The sequence below is a fragment of the Aquarana catesbeiana genome, linkage group LG07 (assembly GCF_042186555.1).
Source record: "Aquarana catesbeiana isolate 2022-GZ linkage group LG07, ASM4218655v1, whole genome shotgun sequence".
NCBI lineage: Eukaryota > Metazoa > Chordata > Amphibia > Anura > Ranidae > Aquarana > Aquarana catesbeiana.
The window spans coordinates 336,252,126-336,275,188 of record NC_133330.1 but is presented as its reverse complement, the minus strand read 5'-3'; the positions used below and the strand labels follow the sequence as shown (position 1 = coordinate 336,275,188).

At 46.1% G+C, this 23,063-nt stretch overlaps 1 protein-coding gene across 5 annotated transcripts in view; it reads left to right on the top strand.

Moving 5' to 3' along the window:
• LG07H1orf210 (linkage group 07 C1orf210 homolog) overlaps positions 1–20,215 on the top strand; it is a 29,049-nt gene extending 8,834 nt beyond the window's left edge. For all 5 annotated transcript variants that reach the window (XM_073593904.1, XM_073593902.1, XM_073593905.1 and 2 more), the window contains exons 4-5: positions 11,169–11,312; positions 17,882–20,215. In XM_073593904.1, the coding sequence (XP_073450005.1) occupies positions 11,169–11,312; positions 17,882–18,204 (467 nt within the window). In that variant the 3' untranslated portion in view covers positions 18,205–20,215. The remainder of the gene's footprint in view (positions 1–11,168; positions 11,313–17,881) is intronic.
• The last annotated feature ends 2,848 nt before the right edge of the window (positions 20,216–23,063 follow it).

The window sequence follows — 23,063 nt, the reverse complement described above, 5'->3', positions numbered from 1 at the left end:
CTAGGGTGCGCTGTGTACAGAGTGCAGAGTTCAGGGGTGTGATGTGCACAGAGAGCAGAGTTCAGGGGTGCGCTGTGTACAGAGAGCAGAGTTCAGGGGTGCGCTGTGCACAGAGAGCAGAGTTCAGGGGTGCGCTGTGTACAGAGTGCAGAGTTCAGGGATGAGCTGCATACAGAGTGCAGCATTCAGGGGTGTGCTGAGTGCAGAGTTCTGGGGTGTGCTGTGTACAGAGTGCAGAGTTCTGGGGTGCGCTGTGTACAGAGTGCAGAGTTCAGGGGTGCGCTGTGTACAGAGTGCAGCATTCAGGGGTGCGCTGTGTACAGAGTGCAGAATTCAGGGGTGCGCTGTGTACAGAGTGCAGAGTTCTGGGGTGCGCTGTGTACAGAGTGCAGAGTTCAGGGGTGCACTGCGTACAGAGTGCAGCATTCAGGGGTGCACTGCGCACAGAGTACAGCGTTCAGGGGTGCGCTGCGCACAGAGGGCATCGTTCAGGGGTGCGCTGTGCACAGAGTGCAGCATTCAGGGGTGCGCTGTGCACAGAGTGCAGCATTCAGGGGTGCACTGTGTACAGAGAGCAGGGTTCAGGGGTGCGCTGTGTACAGAGTGCAGAGTTCAGGGGCGCGCTGTGTACAGAGCGCAGAATTGAGAAGTGTGCTACATACAGAGTGCAGAGTTTAGGAGTGTGCTATGCAGTGTGCAGGGTTCCGCTCTCTTTCGCAGGCTGTCCACATCTCACTTCCACCTCTCTCCCTGGAGGGCGAGGGCCACATCAAATAGTCTGATGGGCCAGATTCGGACCACGGGCCTTGTGTTTGACACATGTGATCTAGCACTTCCCTCCCCAGCCAGTTATTCAATCACAGAGGCTCAGCATCATACGTGGGGTTACCTAGGAAGCCAGCCTGCCTAGGAACACAGACTTTCATTGACTTGAACTAAGGTGTTAGGTATTCTTTGCAAATTGCCAATGGCTGCCATATGTTTGAGGCAGGATTGAAATAAAGCGACGCAGATGCACCCTGAATTTTTTTAATATGTGTAGGAGGCCATCGTCCATTGATTTAAAGTGCGGTCATTGGCTTTGCAAAGCACTTAGAATGCTTTATTGATGCAAAGCAATCGCCTGTTCTGAACAGCGACCTAACAATAACAAGTGTGCAGTAGTGATACAGAGCAATGGAATTCAATGTAAACCTCCAACACAAAACATAAACAGCCGACGGGATAGACAAAAGGTTACTGGATAACTCCCGATAACGTACAATCCTTGTGCTGAGTTATCGGCTTTTGCCCAGCGTTTGCTGGTGATGTGTAGGATAGGAGGAACAATCTTAATCACATGAATGAAAATTCATCTTGAAATTCGGGGTGTCAACTTTGTTTTGGCAAAGTAAAGCTGGCCGTACATTATACGATTTTCTTATTCAATTTCCTTTAAATTTACTTTTAACAATCCGGCCTGATTGCATACAAATTGAAAGTGTTTAGGTTTGACCTCATAATTTATGGTTTTGGTAAATCTACCTTCTAATATGCTTTCTACATGATACTAGAGCGGCCATTCTAAACCAGGTTTCAATGGAACCCTAGGGTTCCCTCAGAGGTTGCTAGGGGGTTCTTTTAGCTGTGGATGATCTCCCATTTCATGGTGTGTGCATAGTTCCGGCGCCAACACCACTTGGCATACAGTACCTTGAAAAAGTATTCATACCCCTTGAAATTTTCCACATTTTGTCATGTTACAACCAAAAACGTAAATGGATTTTATGTGATAAACCAACACAATGTGGCACAAAATTGTGAAATGGAAGGAAAATGAAAAATGGTTTTCCAAATGTTTTACAAATAAATATGTGAAAAGTGTGGGGTACATTTGTATGGCGCCCCCCAGAGTCAATACTTTCTAGAACCCTCTTTCACTGCAATTACGGAGCCCGGAGCGCTGCCTGCGAGATGGGGTGGGTGACTGACCGATCCTGAGGGGGTGCCACCCGTGACCCCCGTGGTCCGGCCAACCGACCAACTTAGGGGGGGTGTGTGCGTGCCATCTGTGCGGAGGGGTGGGGGGTGCGAGTGGACCATCCGCCACTGTTTTCTGCCTTACATGCCTTTGCTTTTAGGCCAAAAAGTCAAAAAGTTTAATTTTTGGTCTCATCTGACCAGAGCACCTTCTTCCACATGTTTGCTGTGTCCCCCACATGGCTTCTCACAAACTGCAAACAGGACTTCTTATGGATTTCTTTCACCAATGTCTTTCTTCTTGTCACTCTTCCATAAAGGTCAGATTTGTGGAGAACACGACTAATAGTTGTCCTGTGGACAGATTCTCCCACCTGAGCTGTGGATCTCTGCAGCTCCTCCAGAGTTACCATGGACCTCTTGGCTCTTCTCTGATCAATGCTCTCCTTGCCCGGCCGGTCAGTTTAGGTGGACGGCCATGTCTTGGTAGGTTTGCAGTTGTCCCATACTCTTTCCATTTTCGGATGATGGATTGAACAGAGCTCTGTGAGATGTTCAAAGCTTGGGAATTTTTTTATAACCTAACTCTGCTTTATACTTCTCCACAACTTTATCCCTGACCTGCCTGGTGTGTTCCTTGGCCTTCATGATGCTGTTTTCCTAAGGTTCACGAACAAACCTCTGAGGGCTTCACAGAACAGCTGTATTTACTCTGAGAAATAAATGACACACAGGTGGACTCTATTTATTAATTAGGTGACTTCTGAAGGCAATTGGTTCCACTAGATTTTAGGTAGCGGTATCAGAGTAAAGGGGGCTGCATACAAATGTCCCCCCCCACTTTTCACATATTTATTTGTATAAAATGTTGAAAAAAATTTATCATTCCTTCCACTTGACCGTATTTATTGGCGTATAACACGCACCCCAAGTTTAGGAGGGAATTTTTAGGAAAAAACTTTTTAAGGAAAAAAACTTACCATTAAATGCCCATCAATGCAGCCTTGTCAGTGTGATTTGCAGCCTTGCCCAGTGACATTGCATCCTTGTCAGTATCACTGCAGTTTAAATATGGCGCCGCCGAGATACACAGAGCCGGTCCTGTGTATCTCGGTTCCTCTTGGCTCCTCTCGCATGGGCGTGACTGTGAGCTGAGCTGAGAGGAGCCGAGCGCCGCCGATATACATACATACATAGCCGAGTGTACTCGGCTAGGCTCAGCTCCTCCGCTCACAGTCACGTCCAGTCCCTGTGTTATGTCTATCATAGGGCCGGACTGGGTGTGACTGTGAGCTTAGCCGAGAGGAGCCGAGCCTAGCTGAGTACACTCGAATATGTATGTATATCGGCAGCGCTCGCTCCTCCGCTCACAATCAGCGGGGGATCGGCGGGGAACAGCGTATAACACGCACCCACGATTTTCCCCTGATTTTAAGCGGAAAAAAGAGCGTGTTATACTCCGATAAATATGGTATGTGCCGCTTTGTGTTGGTCTATCACATAAAATCCCAATAAAATACATTTACGTTTTTGGTTGTAACATGACAAAATGTGGAAAATTTCAAGGGGTATGAATACTTTTTCAAGGCAATGTAACCAGCTGCATGACACCAATGGTCTATTTATCTGTCCGTAAGGGTGGCAGGTGGCATTTTGGCCACGACTGTAAGGGGGTATGCTTTCCAATGACCACTAATGTAATAGGTATTCTTCCAACTCACCCCTACTCAAGTATCTTGAGTATAAAACAATTGATTGACTTCAATGATTGGTGGGGTTCTTCTAATATACCTTCTACATGATACTAGAGCAGTCATTCTCAATCAGGGTTCAGTGGAACCCTAAGGTTCTTTCAGAAGTTGCTAGGGGTTCCTTGAGTTGTGGATGATTGATCTCCGATTTGATGGTACGTGCATATTTCCAAGGCCAACACCATTTGGCATAGCCAGCTGCATGACACCAATGGTCTTTTTAGCTGTCTGTAAGGACGGTATTTTGGCCACTACTGCAAGGGGGCATTCTTTCCAATGACCACCAATGTAATGGATATTCTTCCCACGGCCCCCTAATGAATTGGTTTTAACAGGGGTGCCAAAAGACCTGAAATTATCTCAATGGCTCCTTTAAAGTAAGATGGTTGAACACGGCGAACTGAGCCGGAAGTGGGAGCGGGTACCTGTCAAAACCAGGTACCCGCTACCCCCCAAAAGGTGCCAAATGTGGCAGTGGAGCGGCGGGGGGGGGGGGAGAGAAGAGACAAGCAGAGTTTCTCTTTTGGGTGAAGCTCCACTTTTCACTTCTTCCCAGCTACAGCAGCATGGCAGAGGGTGGGAGAGACAGGCTAGGGCAGTATAGGGGCAGACTAGGGTAGTATATAGACAGACTAGGGTAGTATATAGGCAGGCTAGGGCAGTATAGGGGTGGGCTAGGTTAGTATATAGACAGGCTAGGGCAATATAGGGGCGGGCTAGGGTAGTATAGGGGTGGGCTAGGGTAGTATAGGGGTGGGCTAGGGTAGCATAGGGGTGGGCTACGAACTTATATTACCTCTCTGTTGCTCTCTCCCAGTGCTCCCACAGTCTTCAGTGCCTAGCCTCACATATGCACCAGAGCACAAGAAGGCAGGCCAGGTACGAGGCCGGCCGCACTGCCTCGTTCAGTTCCACCCAATAGAAATGCAAGCCTCGCAAGCTGCGGCTGAACATCGGCTGCTGGCAGAGCCGGTGGTGAAGGGATCTTTCATTGCTCTCTGTTACCTGTAGGTACCCCGCCTCCGGCAGAACACACACCTGAGCTCTTCATGTGTGCTCGGGTGCTTAACAGCTGGTGTTAGACTGTGTGCGCTGCAACTATGAGTATGCGTGAGGAGGACAGCAGGGCGGCCTTTTTAAAGGGCAGCAGAGCGGCCCAGGGGGCAGTTGTTACATTGCCCCCCCTGGCCCAGTCCCGCCCCTGGATGACACACAATATTGCTGGGAAAAAATTTTGGCCATCAATTTGCCGCCCCTCTCAAAGATCCGCCTGGGTCCACTGGACCCAGCGGGACCCATGGTAGGGCCGGCCCTAATTGTGAAAATGCATTTTGCTGTCTTCTTTTGTTTACGTAAATACTAATGCTGGCCATACATGTGGCAATTTGATAAAGCCACTGGACTTTCCATCATTTTTGTTGTCTGAATGGCAAAGCCATCAAAAAAGTTAAATGGTGGCTTCAACCAACCACAAAGAAATTTCATTTCAATTTATTCACACTTTATATATCGCTTGTTTTCAGTAAACTTAGTTGAAGCCGTCATTCCAACTGTATAGACAGCGATGTTGGTGCGAATTAACAATGCAATAGATTTAAAGAAGTTTTGGCTGCCTTTGATACAGTTGACCACCCCCTCCTCCTCCAAAAACTTTACTCCCTCGGTCTCCGTGACTGCGCTCTTCGGTGGCTCTCATTTTACCTATCCCAATGCACCTTCAGTGTCACTTACAATTCTACTTCCTCCTCTTCTCTTCCCTTCTCTGTCGGGGTCACCCAAGGTTCTGTTCTTGGATCTCTTTTATTTTTCAATCTACACCTCCTCCCTGGGTCAGCTGACTGCCTCCCATGGCTTTCAATATAATTTCTACACTGACGACACCCACATCTATCTTTCCAACCCTCAACTCACTCCATCGGTCTCCTCACACGTCACTAACTTACTAACAGACATATTTGTCTGGTTGTCACACCACTTCCTCAAACTCAACTTGTCCAAAACTGAGCTTATAATATTTCCTCCCCCACATGCCTCTTCCCCTGACTTCTCTGTCAAGAGCTATGGCACCATAATCCACCCATCCCGACATGCCAGGATCCTAGGTGTTATCCTGGACTCTGAACTCTCCTTTTGGAACCACATCCAATCCCTTTCCAAAGCTTGCCTCCTCAACCTCCACAACATCTCCAAACTACGTCCCTTCCTAACCAATGACACCACAAAGCTCCTGATTCACTCCCTGGTTATCTCTCGCCTTGACTACTGCAACTCACTCCTCATTGGCTTACCTTTAAATAGACTATCCCCCCTTTAGTCCATCATGAATGCTGCTGCCAGACTCATCCACCTTACAAACTGCTCAGCGTCTGCTACCCCTCTCTACCAATCCCTCCATTGGCTGCCACTCACCCAACAAATGAAATTCTAAATACTAACAATACGTTACAAAGTCATCCACAACCTAGTCTTAAACTACCAACCTAATCATCCTCCTCGTTCCTCCCAAGACCTCCTGCTCTCTATCTTCCTCATCACCTCCACCCATATTCGTCTCCAGGAATACTCCCGAGCCTCGCCCATCTTCTGGAATTCCCTACCCCAATCTGTCAGACTATCTCCAAATCTATCCGAGAAGCCTACCCTGCCTCCACCTAACAACTGTTCTTTTATTCTCTTCATCAGCTCATCCCCCACTGCATCGCATACTAACTCATTATGAAATACTTACCTTAGAACGAAGCTGTTGCAGCGTTCCTCGCACACCGCTGACACAGCTGACATCTTCCCCGGAGTTTCTTCCGGCTTCATGGGCTCCGGCGCTGTGATTGGCCAGAGCCACTATGACGTCACTCCCGTCACTCGCGTGAGAGCCGCCGTTCACTCCACGGGTCTCGGATAAAACCGCACCTGTGGACTGTTCCCTCAGAGCGCATGCGCCAATGATGTCACTGGCTGCTCGAATTGTAAATATCTCCTAAATTGTACAGGTTTAGGAGATATTTTCACTAGCTATAGGCAGGGCTTTTTTTCTCAAACAATAGGTGCTGGAACTTAACCACGACCCCCCAAAACCTCTCCACCCACACACACCCTCCAAATCACATTAAATAGTGGGTGTGGTCAGTCAAATTTCACAAAAAGTAGGAGGGTCTTAACCACTTCAATACAGGGCACTTTTACACCTTCCTGCCCAGACCAGTTTTCAGCTTTCAGCGCTGTCACAGTTTGAATGAGAATTGCGCGGTCATGCTACACTGTACCCAAACTAAATTTTTATCATTTTGTTCCCACAAATAGAGCTTTTTTTTGGTGGTATTTGATCACCTCTGCGGTTTTTATTTTTTGCTAAACAAATAAAAAAAGACCGAAAATTTTGAAAAAAATAAAAGTTTTGCTTTTGTTTCTGTTAAAAAAAATTGTAAAAAAGTAAGTTTTCTCTTTCACTGATGGGCACTGATAAGGCGGCACTGACAGGCACTGACAGGCACTGATACGGCGGCACCGATGAGGTGGCACCAATGAGCGGGCACTGGCGGGCACTGACGATGGGCACTGATATGCGGCACTGATGGCCACTGGTAGGTGGCACTGATGGGTGGCACTCATCTGCAGCACTGATGGGCATTGATAGGCGGCACTGATGGGTGGCACTGGGTGGCACTGGTTGGCACTGATGGGCACTGATAGGTGACACTGATGGGCAATGAAAGGCGGCACTGCTGGGCACTGATAGGGTGGCGCTGATAGGCGGCACTGATAGGCGGCACTGCTGGGCACTGATACGTGGCACTGATGGGCACTGATACGCAGCACTGATATGAGGCACTGATGGGCATCCCTGGTGGCACTGGCAGTGGTAGGCATTGAAGTGGGCACTGATTGGCAGCTGCCTGGGCACAGATTGGCAGCTGCCTGGGCACACAGTGGCAATTCCCTGGGGGTCTAGGGGCATACCTGGATTGCATTACAGGGGGGTTACATACAGAGTGCAGAGCTATCACTTGTAAACACAGAAACCGGACTTCTGTGTTTACAAGTGCTTGTGGTGAGCAGGCCCCCCTCAAGAGTCTGAGCCAGAAGTGGTGGAACTGAGTTCCACCAAGTTCCCCCTGAAAAAAGGCCTGTCTATAGGTAAGCCTTATTATAGGCTTACCTATACGTACATGTCAGCAGAGGAAGTTTACTTCCTCTTTAAGATTCTGTGTGTGTTGAAAGGTGCATACAATTAATACACTACTCTTCAATCAACCAACCCACCTCTGGTGGTCGATAGGCAGGCATGTACTGGCCATCGGGACTACCGGGATTTTCCCGGTGGGCCGATGGGTCAGTGGGCCGGTTTCAATGATAGCCTGCTAAAATGAATGACTGCGCTACTCACGCAGCCATTAATTTGAGCACCGCTGTACTGCCCATGGCTAGGTATCAAGCTTCCGAGCGGAGCGCGGTGCACTTCGGCTCTTTCTGCCCCCACTCAGCGCTTTCAGAACACTGCACACATCTTCGGCCACCTCCGGCCCATACTCGTCCTTTTCCGTCACCGCTCGGCTACCTCCGCCCCCCTCCTCTCCGACAGCTCTTCAGCTTCAGCCAACAAAACCCAGCTATCTCCGGCGGCCCCCGGGGTAACGGTCGCTGTGAGTTTAAATGAGGCCGCCGTGTGATGTCCTGATGTGATGTCCTGAGAGCAGCCGACAGGCAGAGAGGTCCCCGGAGCAGACGAGGGAGGCCGGAGGATGACGGTGCTGCAGGAACCCCTCCAGGTAACCGGCCAGTCCGGTACAGCCATTGAATACTGTATATAACATATGGCTGTATATATATACTGTATATAGCATATATCTGTAAATATATACTGTATATAACAAAGGATGTGGCGCTAAATAAAATAACATAAAAAATCAATTTGGTGAAAATAATGATTCAAATAATATGCAAAATCCAACGTAGCTAAAAGTTCATCAAAAGTGTCAATTAATATTGAATATTTTCAGCAAATAATTCATATATATACCATGCTTATAATTAAAACCCTTTTTTTTTGCACTCTTTTTGCACTTTAATACCATGGACATAGTTTGGATATAATGGTTTTAATTATAAGCATGGTTTATATATGAATTTTTTGCTGAAAATATTTTTATGCTCATTTCAATATTAATTGACACTTTTGATTAACTTTTAGCTATGTTGGATTGTGCATATTATTTGAATCATTATCTGCACCGAATGGATTTTTGATGTTATTTTAGTTAGCGCCACATCCTTTGCTATATATTCAATATATCTGTGGGTTTGTGGTAACCTGTTTGATGTTGGCAGCTTCTCACTACTGCGGTTGAATAAAAATAGTTCTTTTTTATTGTAAAATATATAATGCAGAGCCAGGCTTTGGGCAGGTGACAGGGGGACACCAGGGGGTAGAGGGGAGGCTCGAAAATACAAAACATCCAGGGGGCCCACGGAATGAAGAGGCTCTTGTGGGAAGAAGGGGTCCTAAGGAATAAAGATTTGAGATGTAGGGGCCCTATCAGAAGGACCCTATGAAATGAAGGGGGTCCCCAATGGGAAGAAGGACCCTATGGAATTTAGGGGGTTGTATGGTATGTAGGGGGCCTAGAAGAAGGACCCTATAGAATGAAGAGGGCCCCAATGGAAAGAAATGGTGTTATGGTTTCTGCATCAGTCTTGATGACATCAGAAGACCTTGGAGCATGGGGGAGAAGACTCTGAGGACCAGTCTAACAGGATGGAGGATCAAGTAAGCAAATCTTCCTTTTTCATGCTGCCTGGACCTATACAAGCCCTTGCAGTGTGGGCACGATTTTATTGTCACATGACAAACTTACCTTTGAAGCGAAGCCCTCCAGCAGCATGCTGTCACTGCTGCCGGGGGCTTCCCCCTTCACCTGGTCTTTCTTCTGGGTTTGCGTGCTCCTGCTATGTGGATAGCAGGGCCGTGATGACGTCACTCTCGTGCGAGTGCGCAGTATACTGTTTTTGTGCTTGTTTGCAAAATTAGAGTGGGTCGGTCTGGATGAGTTCCAGGGCCAAATTTTTGTCCCAGTCCAGCCCTGTCGATAGGACTCAAGGGGAGTGAGATGTTTCTGGAAATTCATGCAGTATTTGCAAATCCCAATGGTTTGAACTTGGCTGAACATTGTCACGTGTATGGCCCTAACGCAATGTTCCACCAACCCATAAGCTTTGTTGTGTTTTATATTTTTATAATGTTGTCAGCTATTGGTTAAAAAAATACATATTACCCAATGTAGAGTTTGATGGAATATTTTAAAAGTATGCGTGTAATGGCTCCTCAGTGCTTGCATATCTATACCTGTTGTGCAGCTGGACTCCACCTGTTCCTGGTTATCCAGAGGTCCTTCAGGGAAACCTAAGCTTAGGATCAGAACTTTACCTCATCTTAAACATGATCAGTTCTGACAAACATATCTATAGACGTCATTATTAGTTTTAGTTTTGATTTTGTGGTTTAGCTAAGCCAACCAATCCGCTACACATCATGTTTGAGGTGTAATCTTTGGGGGGAGGTCACTGGGGGTTAGAAGTATAATCAGGGCTTTTTTTCAGCTGGAATTTGGTGGAACTCAGTTCCACCACCTCTGGCTCAGGCCCCTTTGCTTCCTTTTCACCTCTTTTGCTTGTAAACACAGAAGTCCGGCTTTTCTGTTTACAAGTGACAGTTTGTCTCCCAATGGCTTCCACTGAGTGCAAGATGGGGGCAAGGGAGATGCAGGTGCCCAGTGTACAGTGCAGAGGCCTACAGTGCAGAGGCCGACGCCCTCACTGGATGATCCTGCCCCTTTAAGACCCTCCCAATGTTAGTGGAATTTGACCACACCCACAATTCGATGCGGTTTGGAAGGTGAGTGTGTAAAGCACCAACAGTTTGTGCAGTGCTTTACAATATAAAGGGAGACAGTACAGTTACAACACAATTCAAGACAAGAGGGTTGAGAAGGTCATGTTCTTACAATCTAAAGGGACGGGCAAGTGGTACAAAAGGAGATAACTGTGTAGGGAAGAATTGATGGGGAAATAAAAGTTCAGTTAATTGATAGAGGCAGGATAGGCTTCCCGTGAAGAGATGTGTTTTCAAGGATCATCTAAAAACTGACGGAGTAGGAGATAGTCTGACAGATTGGGGTAGGTGGTTGCAGAGGATGGGAGAGGCTCTGCAGAAGTCCCGGAGGTGAATGTGGGGGGAGGTGATGAGGGAGAAGAAGAGCAATAGGTCTTGAGAGGAGCACAGAGGATGGTTTGGGTGATATTTTGAGACAAGGTTGGTGATGTACATGTTATAGTAGTTGTTAGTATTTTGAATTTTATTCCCTGGGCAATCAGAAGCTAGTAGAGGGATTAGCAAAGAGGGGCAGCTGACACAAAGCGGTTAATAAGGTGGATGTTGAATGATAAATTCCTGTGCTGTTATTCCAGTATCCGGCTTGTTCTGCTCCTGCAAGTCACTGAGAGAGGAGAGGGGTCATCCTGTACAGAGGGTCAGCCATGAGTTCAAGGTCCTTAAGCGCTTTATTCGTGATGTCACCGAAAAGCCAGACAACGGAACATCACTAAACGACAGTAAGTCCCACATGTAATATAATCATGTAACATAGAGTTCAGAACATCTAAAACATAGAGTTCAGATAGCTTGCCAAGAATTTCAAGAATAATGCAGGTCATAATGACTAATTATTGTCCTTCGTGTTTTCTTTCCTCTGTCTCTTCTTTGTCCTCCCCCTTTCATTTTCTTTCTATTCTATTTTCAATACTCAAGTATCTTGAGTATTGATCAGTTGATGGACCTTTAGTGGTGGACAGGAACCTTCTAATATGCTTTCTAGATGATACTAGAGCAGCCATTCTCAACCAGGTTTCCATGGAACCCTAGGGTTCCTTCAAAGGTTTCTAAGGGGTTCAGTTGTGGTTGATTGATCGCACATTTGATGGTGCGTGCAAAGTTCCGGCACCAAAACCAATTGGCATAACACACTGCATGACACCAATAGTCTTTTTAGCTGTCTGTAGGGGTGGCAGGTGGCATTTTGGCCACTATTGTAAGGGAGCATGCTTTCCAATCACCACTAATGTAATAGCCATTCTTCCAACTGACTCCTGCTCAAGTATCTTGAGTAATAATTAATTGATTGACTGCAATGATGGATTGACAGGGTTCTTCTACTATGCTTTATACATGATATGTAGCGGTACCCCCGTAGGGGCCGCTAAGTGTTGTGGCCCACCTGTCACCCTGCCCAGCCCGGCATTCACATCCAGACACTCCAAGACAATGAACAGTCCGTCAGCTTTGTTTTTTGTGTTTTATTGAGGGAATTTAACTTGGATCGGGTATAGGAAGTAAGGGATGCCCAGTGAATTTTAGAACAATCAATTGGGAATTTTAGAACAATCAATTGGGACAACTTATGTACACTTCAGAAGGTTCGCTCCATTTCTCCTCCTGCACATCACTTCACTTCCTCTCTAAGGTTCCAGGCACAGCTAGCACATGTTGATTAGGCCTGACACTGACTCAGCCAGGCCTAAGCAATAGTCTTTTGCAGGCAGGGACGGCGGGCCCCTATATTGTAGCAAAAAGAAAGTTTGTGGTGCTAGCTGTCCTATCTCTGGTTACTAAGCCCAATAACCCATCTTCAGGCCCTGCCAGCCCTCCTGGCTGCAGCTGCTCTTCTCCACTGCCCTTGACAACACAGTCCACTCCACTGGCTCTGCACCCATCCCAGACTACATGCTCCCAGTCCTCTCAGGCGTGCCTCCCTAGTCCTCCTGACTGTGCTTGTCACTCACCAGCCCAGCTGGCTGTGATCAGTTGTTTGTCTTCTTGAAGATTTGCTCGGCAATGCTAGCTCCTTCTGTCCTCTTTGCTCCTCCTGTGCCTCCTGTCAGAGATGCTTTCGTGGTTTCTTGAAGGGCCTCATCTGCACCCGAGCCCCGGGCCCAAGGTCACCCCCCCAGACTGGGGAGCTACCTCAAAGGCCCCGATGGCCCAGCACTCCATCTTCAAGCTCTGAACAATTCCAACTCCCCCCCAGCTGGGCTGGTCCTGGGTATTTAAGGAGGCCTGCCCCCTGCCAATCCTGGTTGGGGATTTGTCAGGGCTCCTTAGAACACCCCAGGCAGCTCCACCTCTCCTCTCCTCCTCTCTTTCTAGTACCTTCCAGAAGGCCCTAGAAAGAAGAGGGAGGTCTTCATGATGCTACCTGTGAGTCACCAGCTTCTATCCTGAGCCACTCCCAGACCAGATCAAAACAAACAGGCCTGGCAGCCAGACCTGCCTAAAATTAACTTACCTATCACACAAAAATCTTAATCTAGCTCCAACCTACCTAGAGAGTGCTACAGATAGTAGAGCAGTTATTCTCAACCAGGGTTCCATTGCCAACACCACTTGGCATAGCCAGTTGCATGACACCAATGGTCTTTTTAGCTGTCTAAGGGTGGCAGGTGGCATTTCGGCCACTACTGTAAGGGAGCAGGCTTTCCAATGACCACTAATTGATTGGCTTCAATGATTGATAGGATTCTTTTAATATGCTTTCTACATGATACTAGAGCAGTCATTCTCAACCAGGGTTCCAGGGCCAACACCACTTGGCATAGCCAGCTGCATGACACCAGTGGTCTTTTTAGCTGTCTGTAAGGCCCCTTTCACAATGGGGCGGTGGTGGCCTCAGCGATAAAACAGCTCTATTTTTAGCGCTGTTTTACCATCGTTTTTGCGGCTGTATTCGACCACTAGCGGTGCGGTTTTAACCCCCGCTGGCAGCCGAAAAAGGGTTAAAACCGCTCGCATAGCGCGGCTATAGCCACGGTATTGCCGCGGTATAGCCGCGCTGCCCCATTGATTTCAATGGGCAGGTGCGGTTTAGGAGCGGTGAATACACCGCTCCTTCACCGCTCCAAAGATGCAGCTTGCAGGAGTTTTTTTCTTCTCCTGCCAGCGCACCGCTTCAGTGTGAAAGCCCTCGAGCTTTCACACTGAACAAACAGCAGCGGCTGTTTTGGGTCGGTTTGCAGGCGGTATTTTTAGCGCAATAACGCCTGCAAACCGCCCCAGTATGAAAGGGGTCTAAGACTGGCATTTTGGCCACTACTGCAAGGGAGCTTTCTTTCCAATGACCACCAATGTATTGGGTATTCTTTCCACAGCCCCCTAATGAATTGGTTTTAGCAGGGCTGCCAAAAGACCTGAAATTATCTCAGTGGTTCTTTTGCAGTTAAGAAGGTTGAGAAAGGCTGCAGTAGAAACTGAACAGCAGCCGGGTTTGTATTGATAATAAGCTCTTCGTGCTGCTCAATAAGGCTCAAATAATAACTCTGAGACTGACACATATTTTTTTCATTGATTTATATTTAAGGTTAGAATTTATATTTGAGGTTAGAAGTGCATGTTTTGTCCACCAAAACCAATAATTGTATCTGCGGTACAAAACTGGTTCTTTTAGCCTCCAGGAAGAAGGAAGTGGAGTCCAATGAATGTTTTGCCAACAGCAGATTAAAAGGCCTGACTCACCCTGACTGTTTTCTGTTTATGTTGCAATCATGTCTAGGTTCATTCGATCTCCTCTGAGTGTTTGCAGAAGGTTTGCAGTGTACATACAACACACATTGGACACCCAGCTACAGCTAGCAGTTCCTGCCTTCTCCTGACACACTGGGAGTCTTTGAATGGTTCTTCACCACTAAGATGTCCTTTACTTTGGGTATCATTTCACCACACTTTTATCACTGTTTACTTACATAGTAAAATACTTCAGAACCAAAATTTGGGGAATTAATTTTGTTTTGGACCATGACATAAGTATGCTTACAGTTATATGCAGGATTAGATTTATGGTTAGATGTTGGGTTGACTTTAAAGGGTAGGGTTGGATATTAGATGATAGGTTGAGGGTTAGGTGTTATGCCCCGTACACACGGTCGGACTTTGTTCGGACATTCCGACAACAAAATCCTAGGATTTTTTCCGACGGATGTTGGCTCAAACATGTCTTGCATACACACGGTCACACAAAGTTGTCGGAAAATCCGACCGTTCTAAACGCGGTGACGTAAAACACGTACGTCGGGACTATAAACGGGGCAGTGGCCAATAGCTTTCATCTCTTTATTTATTCTGAGCATGCGTGGCACTTTGTCCGTCGGATTTGTGTACACACGATCGGAATTTCCGACAACGGATTTTGTTGTCGGAAAATTTTATAGCAAGCTCTCAAACTTTGTGTGTCGGAAAATCCGATGGAAAATGTGTAATGGAGCCTACACACGGTCGGAATTTCCGACAACAATGTCCTATCACACATTTTCCTTTGGAAAATCCGACCGTGTGTATTAGGCTGGGAGTCATGGTTATGGTTTGGATTAGTTAGATGTTAGGATGAGGTCTAGGGTTAGGATTTGGGAATAGATGTTGGGTTAAGGGTTAGATTTGGAGTCGGGTAGGGTCTGAGGTTAGTTTTTAAGATGTTAGTTTGAGGTTAAGGAGTAAGATTTAGAATTAGATGTTAGGTTAATGGTTAGGTGTGAGGCTGAGAGTCAGGGTCATAGTACTTGGGTTAATTGGATGTTGGGTTGAAGTTGGGCTAAGGGTTAAAGGTTAGACTGAGGGTTAGGGGTACGATTTAGGTTTGGTGATATATTTCAGAATGAGGATCAGTGAACAGGTCTAAGTTTAGGTTTCAGATGTTAGTTTGAGACTTATGCCCCGTACACACGGTCGGATTTTCCGATGGAAAATGTGTGATAGGACCTTGTTGTCGGAAATTCCGACCGTGTGTGGGCTCCATCACACATTTTCCATCGGATTTTCCGACACACAAAGTTTGAGAGCAGGATATAAAATTTTCCGACAACAAAATCCGTTGTCGGAAATTCCGATCGTGTGTACACAAATCCGACGGACAAAGTGCCACGCATGCTCAGAATAAATAAAGAGATGAAAGCTATTGGCCACTGCCCCATTTATAGTCCAGACGTACGTGTTTTACGTCACCGCGTTTAGAGCGATCGGATTTTCCGACAACCTTGTGTGACCGTGTGTATGCAATACAAGTTTGAGCCAACATCCATCGGAAAAAATCCTAGGATTTTGTTGTCGGAATGTCCGAACAAAGTCCGACCGTGTGTACGGGGCATAAGAGGCAAGATTTAGAACTAGATGTTAGGTTAAGGGTTCGGTGTGAGGCTGAGATTCAGGGTCATGGTTGTTGGGTTGAAGTTCAAGGGTAGGGCTTGGAATTGTTAGGCTGAGGGTAAGAGCTACATTGAGGGTCAGGAGTACAGTGGAGGTTAAGTGATAGATATGAGTTTGAGGATCAGGGTAGGGTTTGGAGTTCGATATTAGATGAAGGGTTATGTATTAGGTTGAGGGTCCAGGATAAGGTCTGGTGATAGGCTTTAGCTGTTAGGTTGAAGGTCAGACTAAAGTTTGAGGATAATTATTACTAAGATTGGGAGTTAATTTGAGGGTAATAGGTATAGAGTGGAGCTAAACTGGTCACACAGGGGTAGAATTGTGGTTGAAAAAATGTGATTTCAGAACAATCGTGTGATATTCTTATCGTTAATGGGGCCAAATCAACAATCAAATTCTACCACAGTGATGAGAAAATTCAAAGGAACAGGATGGAAAGTTTTTCTCCAACACATGAAATTCTAACAGTGAATGTGGGTTTTGTTTAGGAAATCCCATTTATTCCATAATTCGAATGTTACAAGAAAATGAAATTTTTAGGAACTTTCAAATAACATTTGTTAACTCTCTGATGGCATTATTGAATGTATTGATGAGATTTTTTACATGAACGACTACCAGGAAAGACTACCAGTATATGGCCAGCAATGAGGATCAGAGTCTGGGGTTAGGTTAAGCTATTAAGTTGCACAGCTGCATTTCTAACTTCCAGCCTTAAAGTGGTTGTAAACCTCTGAAATGAAAAATGAACAAAGCATATCCTTCTCTTGTGTGTACTTGCCTCAATCCAAATCACCCAGTTATCTGTCTGCTCTGTCATTCCTCTACCATCTGCAGGAGTCACTTCTGACAATCTATGTAGACACCATGCAATCCCAAGAGATGGCTCCGCCTTCTCTCCCCTTCCAGCACACAGCAGGTGATTGACAGCCTCAGCTGTTCATTTTTTCTCTATGAGGCTGTGTAGAGGAGGGTGTATCCATTCCCTCCACTAAAGTCTAAGATTCAGTGGCGGCCTGCTCATTAGGGGTGCCACCCCCCTAATCCTAATCCATGCGCCCAGCCCCTAATCTCCATGCAGGGTTTTCTTTTTTTTTTTTTAAGCACATGATTAGTGCCTGAGGCTCTAATTGGCTTTAAAAAAAAGGTGAGCTCTGAGCCCACCCAGTTGCGTTACATTAGCAAATTAATATTCGCTAATGTCTTTCCGCTTCTCCTTCCGGCCAATCCTGAGACCCATTTGTCCAGGGAATCTTCCTGTTCGGCAGGGAGGAGAAGCAACGGCCCCGTCAGCAACAGCCTCTTCCTGGAGCCGTATTCCGGATTCAACTCGCCATCGGTCTCCTCCCCTCACCTGTACTGCAGCACTGCAGTATAAGGTAAGGTCATGGATTGCACTCTGGGGGGGTTGAGGTCGAGAGCCGTGCCCCCCCTCCACAATATTCAGTACCAGCCACCACTACTCAGATTGCACTCAACAACCTGCTCTGTACTGTGTGACATCAGATCCCCACCTCCTTCTGGAGCTGAGACATGCTGTTTAAATTCTGTACACTGAAGGGCTGTAAAAGGGAGAGGGCTGCAGATAAATAGGTACAACTTATGTAGGAGGCCAGTCACTGTACTGGGTATATGTAAGGGTTTACAACCACTTTAAATATATTCCATAATAACCACAGAGAATATACTGTGTGCACCAAATGCCTTTGCAAACCCCTCTCTGCAGCACGCTGGCAGGGGACAGGCTTTTCTACTCAATCCGTGGCTTCTTCCTAAGGAAATCAGACTTTTGCTGTGATGCAACTGGAATGTATTTAGCTGATTTTTTTTTTCAGAAAGTAGACAGAATTTCTACAATATACTGGATTCATTTGTTGCCATTAAATGATAAAAAAAAGTTGCAAAATAATAATAATTTTCTTTTTGTGTTCCTCAGCTTCTCCTTCACCCCCATCTGTATCTCAAGGCAGAAGCTGGCCGTATCTAGTGGGGTTCGTGCTCATCGCCATCACTCTGTCTCTTCTAATAGCCGCTGCCGCCAAGTGCAAGGTTTTCCATCGATATTTCCGCAGTTACCGCCATCGTCCCTTGCCAGAGAACGAGTGGGCAGCCGAGTCGCAAAGCGAGCTACCGGGCGTCCCCATCCCCCACCAAGACGACGAAGATGGCTTCATCGAGGACAATTATATCCAGCCGGAGGACCATCAGAAAGAGGAGGATGAAGATGAAGTGTCTCAGGATGACTTCTACAGTATCTGAGACTTCTTCTGGATCAAATCAGGAGCTACTATGACACCTTACCAGAAATAAAAAGAACTGGTAGACAATTGCGGGCAACCAACTAGCTGTTGATGATTGCTTGGAGGCAATCATGAAGGCCCAAAGCTACCAGAGGCCTGGACTGGCTACCTGCCACCTCTTTCATTTGCCAGAGAGATTGATTTCAACGAGAGGGACGTTCAGCTGACGCAACACTCCTTTGGGCTGCTCACCCTTTCTCTGTTATATTTTAATATTAATATTTAATTTTGTGCAGCCTTTACTCCAAACACATTCAATGTTTAACTCTGCATAGCAGGGCAGGGTTGAAGTTCAGCTCTGAGACACAAGTAAAACATGACGGCCCTTCACTGATATATCCATGTAAGCGACCTGGATTCATTGATGCTTTCCACCAAGCTGACCAGGGACTCCACTCCTGTATCTTCATGAGGTAGGGCTCCAGGCCCAAGGTCCACACAGGCTGCTTTTCCAGTGGGGCTCCAGGATCGAGGCCCTCCACCTCAAATAAAGAAGGTTCACATGGGATGCTTTTCCAGTGGGGCTCCAGGATCGAGGCCCTCCACCTCAAATAAAGAAGGTTCACATGGGATGCTTTTCCAGTGGGGCTCCAGGATCGAAGCCCTCCACCTCAAATAAAGAAGGCCCACACAGGATGCTTTTCCAGTGGGGATCCAGGATCAAGGCCCTCCAACTCAAATAAAGAAGGCCCACACAGGATGCTTTTCCAGTGGGGCTCCAGGTCTGAGGCCCACCAGCTCGAATAAACAAGGCCCACACAGAATGCTTTTCCAGTGGGGCTCCAGAATTGAGGTCCTCCACCTCAAATAAAGAAGGTTCACACAGGATGGTTTTTTTAATGGGGCTCCAGGTCAGAGGCCCACTACCTTATATAAAGAAGGCCCACACAGGATGCTTTTCCAGTGGGGCTCCAGGATCAAGGCCCTCCACCTCAAATAAAGAAGGTCCACCCAGGATGCTTTTCCCATGGGGCTACAGGTCTGAGGCCCACCAGCTTGAATAAAGAAGGCCCACACAGGATGCTTTTCCAGTGGGGCTCCACAATTGAGGTCCTCCACCTCAAATAAAGAAGGTCCACACAGGATGCTTTTCCCATGGGGCTACAGGTCTGAGGCCCACCAGCTTGAATAAAGAAGGCCCACACAGGATGCTTTTCCAGTGGGGCTCCACAATTGAGGTCCTCCACCTCAAATAAAGAAGGTCCACACAGGATGCTTTTTTAATGGGGCTCCAGGTCAGAGGCCCACTATCTTATATAAAGAAGGTCCACACAGGATGCTTTCTCAATGGGGCTCCAGGTCCGAGGCCCACCACCTTGAATAAAGAGTGTCCACACAGGATGCTTTTCTAATGGTGCTCCAGCCCTAAGGCCCACCACCTCAAATAAATAATGTCCACATGGGATGCTTTTCCAACAGTTTACTGAGCAGGTTAACATTCTGTACAGCCACTCTGGGTCCTCATCCCAAGCCTCAGGTCAGTCCAGCTCCAAAGAGCTCTCTCTTCTGCTCAGGTCACAAAGCTATATAATGTAAGTCAGGGGTGACCTCTTCCCATGCTCCCTTCTGACTGGAGCTCCACCCATTACAGTTTATAAAAGGGGTACTGACTCCACCACCAACCATCCAAGGGAGGGGCCTTACTAAAAGGGAAACTAACCCCTGCTTACACTCCATACTCTGAGGTTGTGTCAAGGCTGAACTCAGCATTTGCATAGCCATCATTTATAACCCCCATTATGTGTCTAATATGTTATTTTTAATGTATTTCCTATGATCTTCAGCGTCATCTAGTGACCAAAATTGACTCTGTAAGTCAAAAAAGAGTTATCTGTTTCTTAGGAAATGCCTTTAAATAATGCAAATGAGCTGCATTGTTAAAATATTTCTCATGACTGTTCAAAGTTTTTTGCTTGTTCTTGAAATGATGCACACTCCAATAAAGCTAAACCTCAGACAAAGGTAAAAAACACTATTTAATGCAATTCTGTAATCACTGATACATCATTAAGGGGTCTTTATTTTAAAAATATATATTTATATAAATTTATATCAAACAAAAATATATATTTATATAAAAATGTATATATAAAAAAAAAAAACAATGTGCAAATGCCTCAAGCATTCGCACAGCTGTCACAAATAAACCCCATAATCTGTGTAATATATTTATTATGTTATACTATATATTTATGATCCTCAGCTCCATCTAGTGGCCATAAGGTGGAATTTTCCTGATTGCGGTATTTCAAGACAATACCACATTATGGCCGCTAGATGGAGTTGGTGATCATAGGAAATAAATAGAAGATGACATCTCACACATAGTATAGACATTACAGGGATTATTTGTAAAACATTCACACGGCAATTTTTTAAAATAAATAGACCTCTAAAGCCTTGTACACACGATCGGACTTTATACAAACTTTCCCGTGGATTTCTGTACAAAGGGCGTTGGCCGTGAACTTGTTAAGCATACACACGGCAGGACTTTTTAGGCAACAAACACAAACGTAGTGAAGTTTCAATGTACTGACAACACTTCAAAAGAAGACTTCAGCTCTCCGGCGCCACCCTTTGGTCAACTTCCGTACTGTTGTCTGATCTTTTGCATTGGTTCTGAGCATGCGTGTTGGTACTTTGTACTAAAGTCCGATGGTTTTGTGTACACACGATCGGACTTGCCAACGTCTGACTTTTGTTGCCGCCAAGTTTGTCTGTTCGCACAGCCAACATTTGTCCGATGAAAACCGAAAAAGTTTGTCCGATGGAGCGTACACACGGGCGGATGTTGCCTTAAAACAGCTAATTTGCATGTTTGTTGTCAAATCGTGTGTACGGGGCTTAAGTGTATCTGGTCTAAATACCGGATTTTCTTGTTTTTATCAGCCTTCTGTACAGTAGAATTCAGACTGGGAGAGGGAGAGGCCAGTGCATGAACGTGCTGAATGAAAGAGGGAGCAGAACAATGATCTCATAGTTCGGTGGCAGATCCCTCACTGTCAATCATGTGGAGGGGATCCAGTTACTGTACATACAATCCATTGAGAGCGCCAAACAATTGTCCAAGGGTCCAGGGTCTAATGGTAAAAATTAACTTATAGCAGAATAAAGGCAACACGTTTCGGGGGCCAAACCCCCCACCCTTTATCAAAGCTTAGGAATTCTGGCTGTGCCTAAATGGACTCATGTAAGTAGATACCGAAAACAGTGCCTTGAAAAAGTATTCATACCCCTTGAAATTTTCTACACTTTGTCATGTTACAACCAAAAACATAAATGTATTTTATTGGGATTTTATGTGATAGACCAACACAAAGTGGCACATAATTGTGAAGTGGAAGGAAAATGATAAATGGTTTTCAATTTTTTTTACAAATAAATATGTGAAAAGTGTGGGGGGTACATTTGTATGGCGCCCCCCGGAGTCAATACTTTGTAGAACTCCCTTTCTCTGCAATTACAGCTGCAAGTCTTTTTGGGGATGTCTCTACCAGCTTTACACATCTAGAGAGGGACATTTTTGCCCATTATTCTTCTTTGCAAAATATCTCAAGCTCTGTCAGATTGGATTGAGAGCTTCTGTGATCAGCAATTTTCAAGTCTTGCCACAGATTCTCAATGTGATTTAGGTCTGGACTGTGACTGGACCATTCTAACACATGAATATGCTTTGATGTAAACCATTCCATTGTAGCTCTGGCTGTATGTTTCGGGTCGTTGTCCTGCTGGAAGGTGAACCTCCGCCCCAGTCTCAAGTCTTTTGCAGACTCTAATGCCGCGTACACACGAGCGGACTTTTCGACCGGACTGGTCTGATGGACCGAATCCGGTGGACAATCCAACCGTGTGTGGGCTTCATCAGACCTTCAGCGGACTGTATCTGTCGAAAATCTGACAGACTTTAGATTTGGAACATGTTTCAAATCTTTACGTCAGAACTCCGCTGGACCCAGTTCCTATCAAAAAATCAGCTCGTCTGTATGCTAATCCGACAGACGAAAAACGACGCTAGGGCAGCTATTGGCTACTGGCTATCAACTTCCTTGTTTTAGTCCGGTCCTATGTCATCACGTACGAATCCGTCGGACTTTGGTGTGATCGTGTGTAGGCAAGTCCGTTCGTTTGAAAGTCCGTCTGAAAGACTATCGAGCCTTTGTTGCCCAAAAAGTCCACCCGTGTGTACAGGGCATAACAGGTTTTCTTCTAAGATTGTCCTGTATTTGGCTCCATCCATCTTCCCATCAACTCTGACCAGCTTCCCTGTCCCTGCTGAAGAAAAGCATCCCCACAACATGATGCTGCCACCACCATGTTTCACGGTGGGGATGGTGTGTTCAGGGTGATGTGCAGTGATAGTTTTCCGCCACACATAGTGTTTTGTTTTCAGGCCAAAAAGTTCAGTTTTGATCTCATCTGACCAGAGCACCTTCTTCCACATCTTTGCTGTGTCCTCCACATGGCTTCTCACAAACTGCAAACAGGACTTCTTATGACTTTCTTTCACCAATGACTTTCTTCTTGTCACTCTTCCATAAAGGTCAGATTTGTGGAGAACACGACTAATAGTTGTCCTGTGGACAGATTCTCCCACCTGAGCTGTGGATCTCTGCAGCTCCTCCAGAGTTACCATGGACCTCTTGGCTCTTCTCTGAAGAATGCTCTCCTTGCCCGGCCGGTCAGTTTAGGTGGACGGCCATGTCTTGGTAGGTTTGCAGTTGTGCCATACTCTTTCCATTTTCGGATGATGAATTGAACAGAGCTCCATGAGATGTGCAAAGCTTGGGAGATTTTTTTATAACCTTCTCCACAACT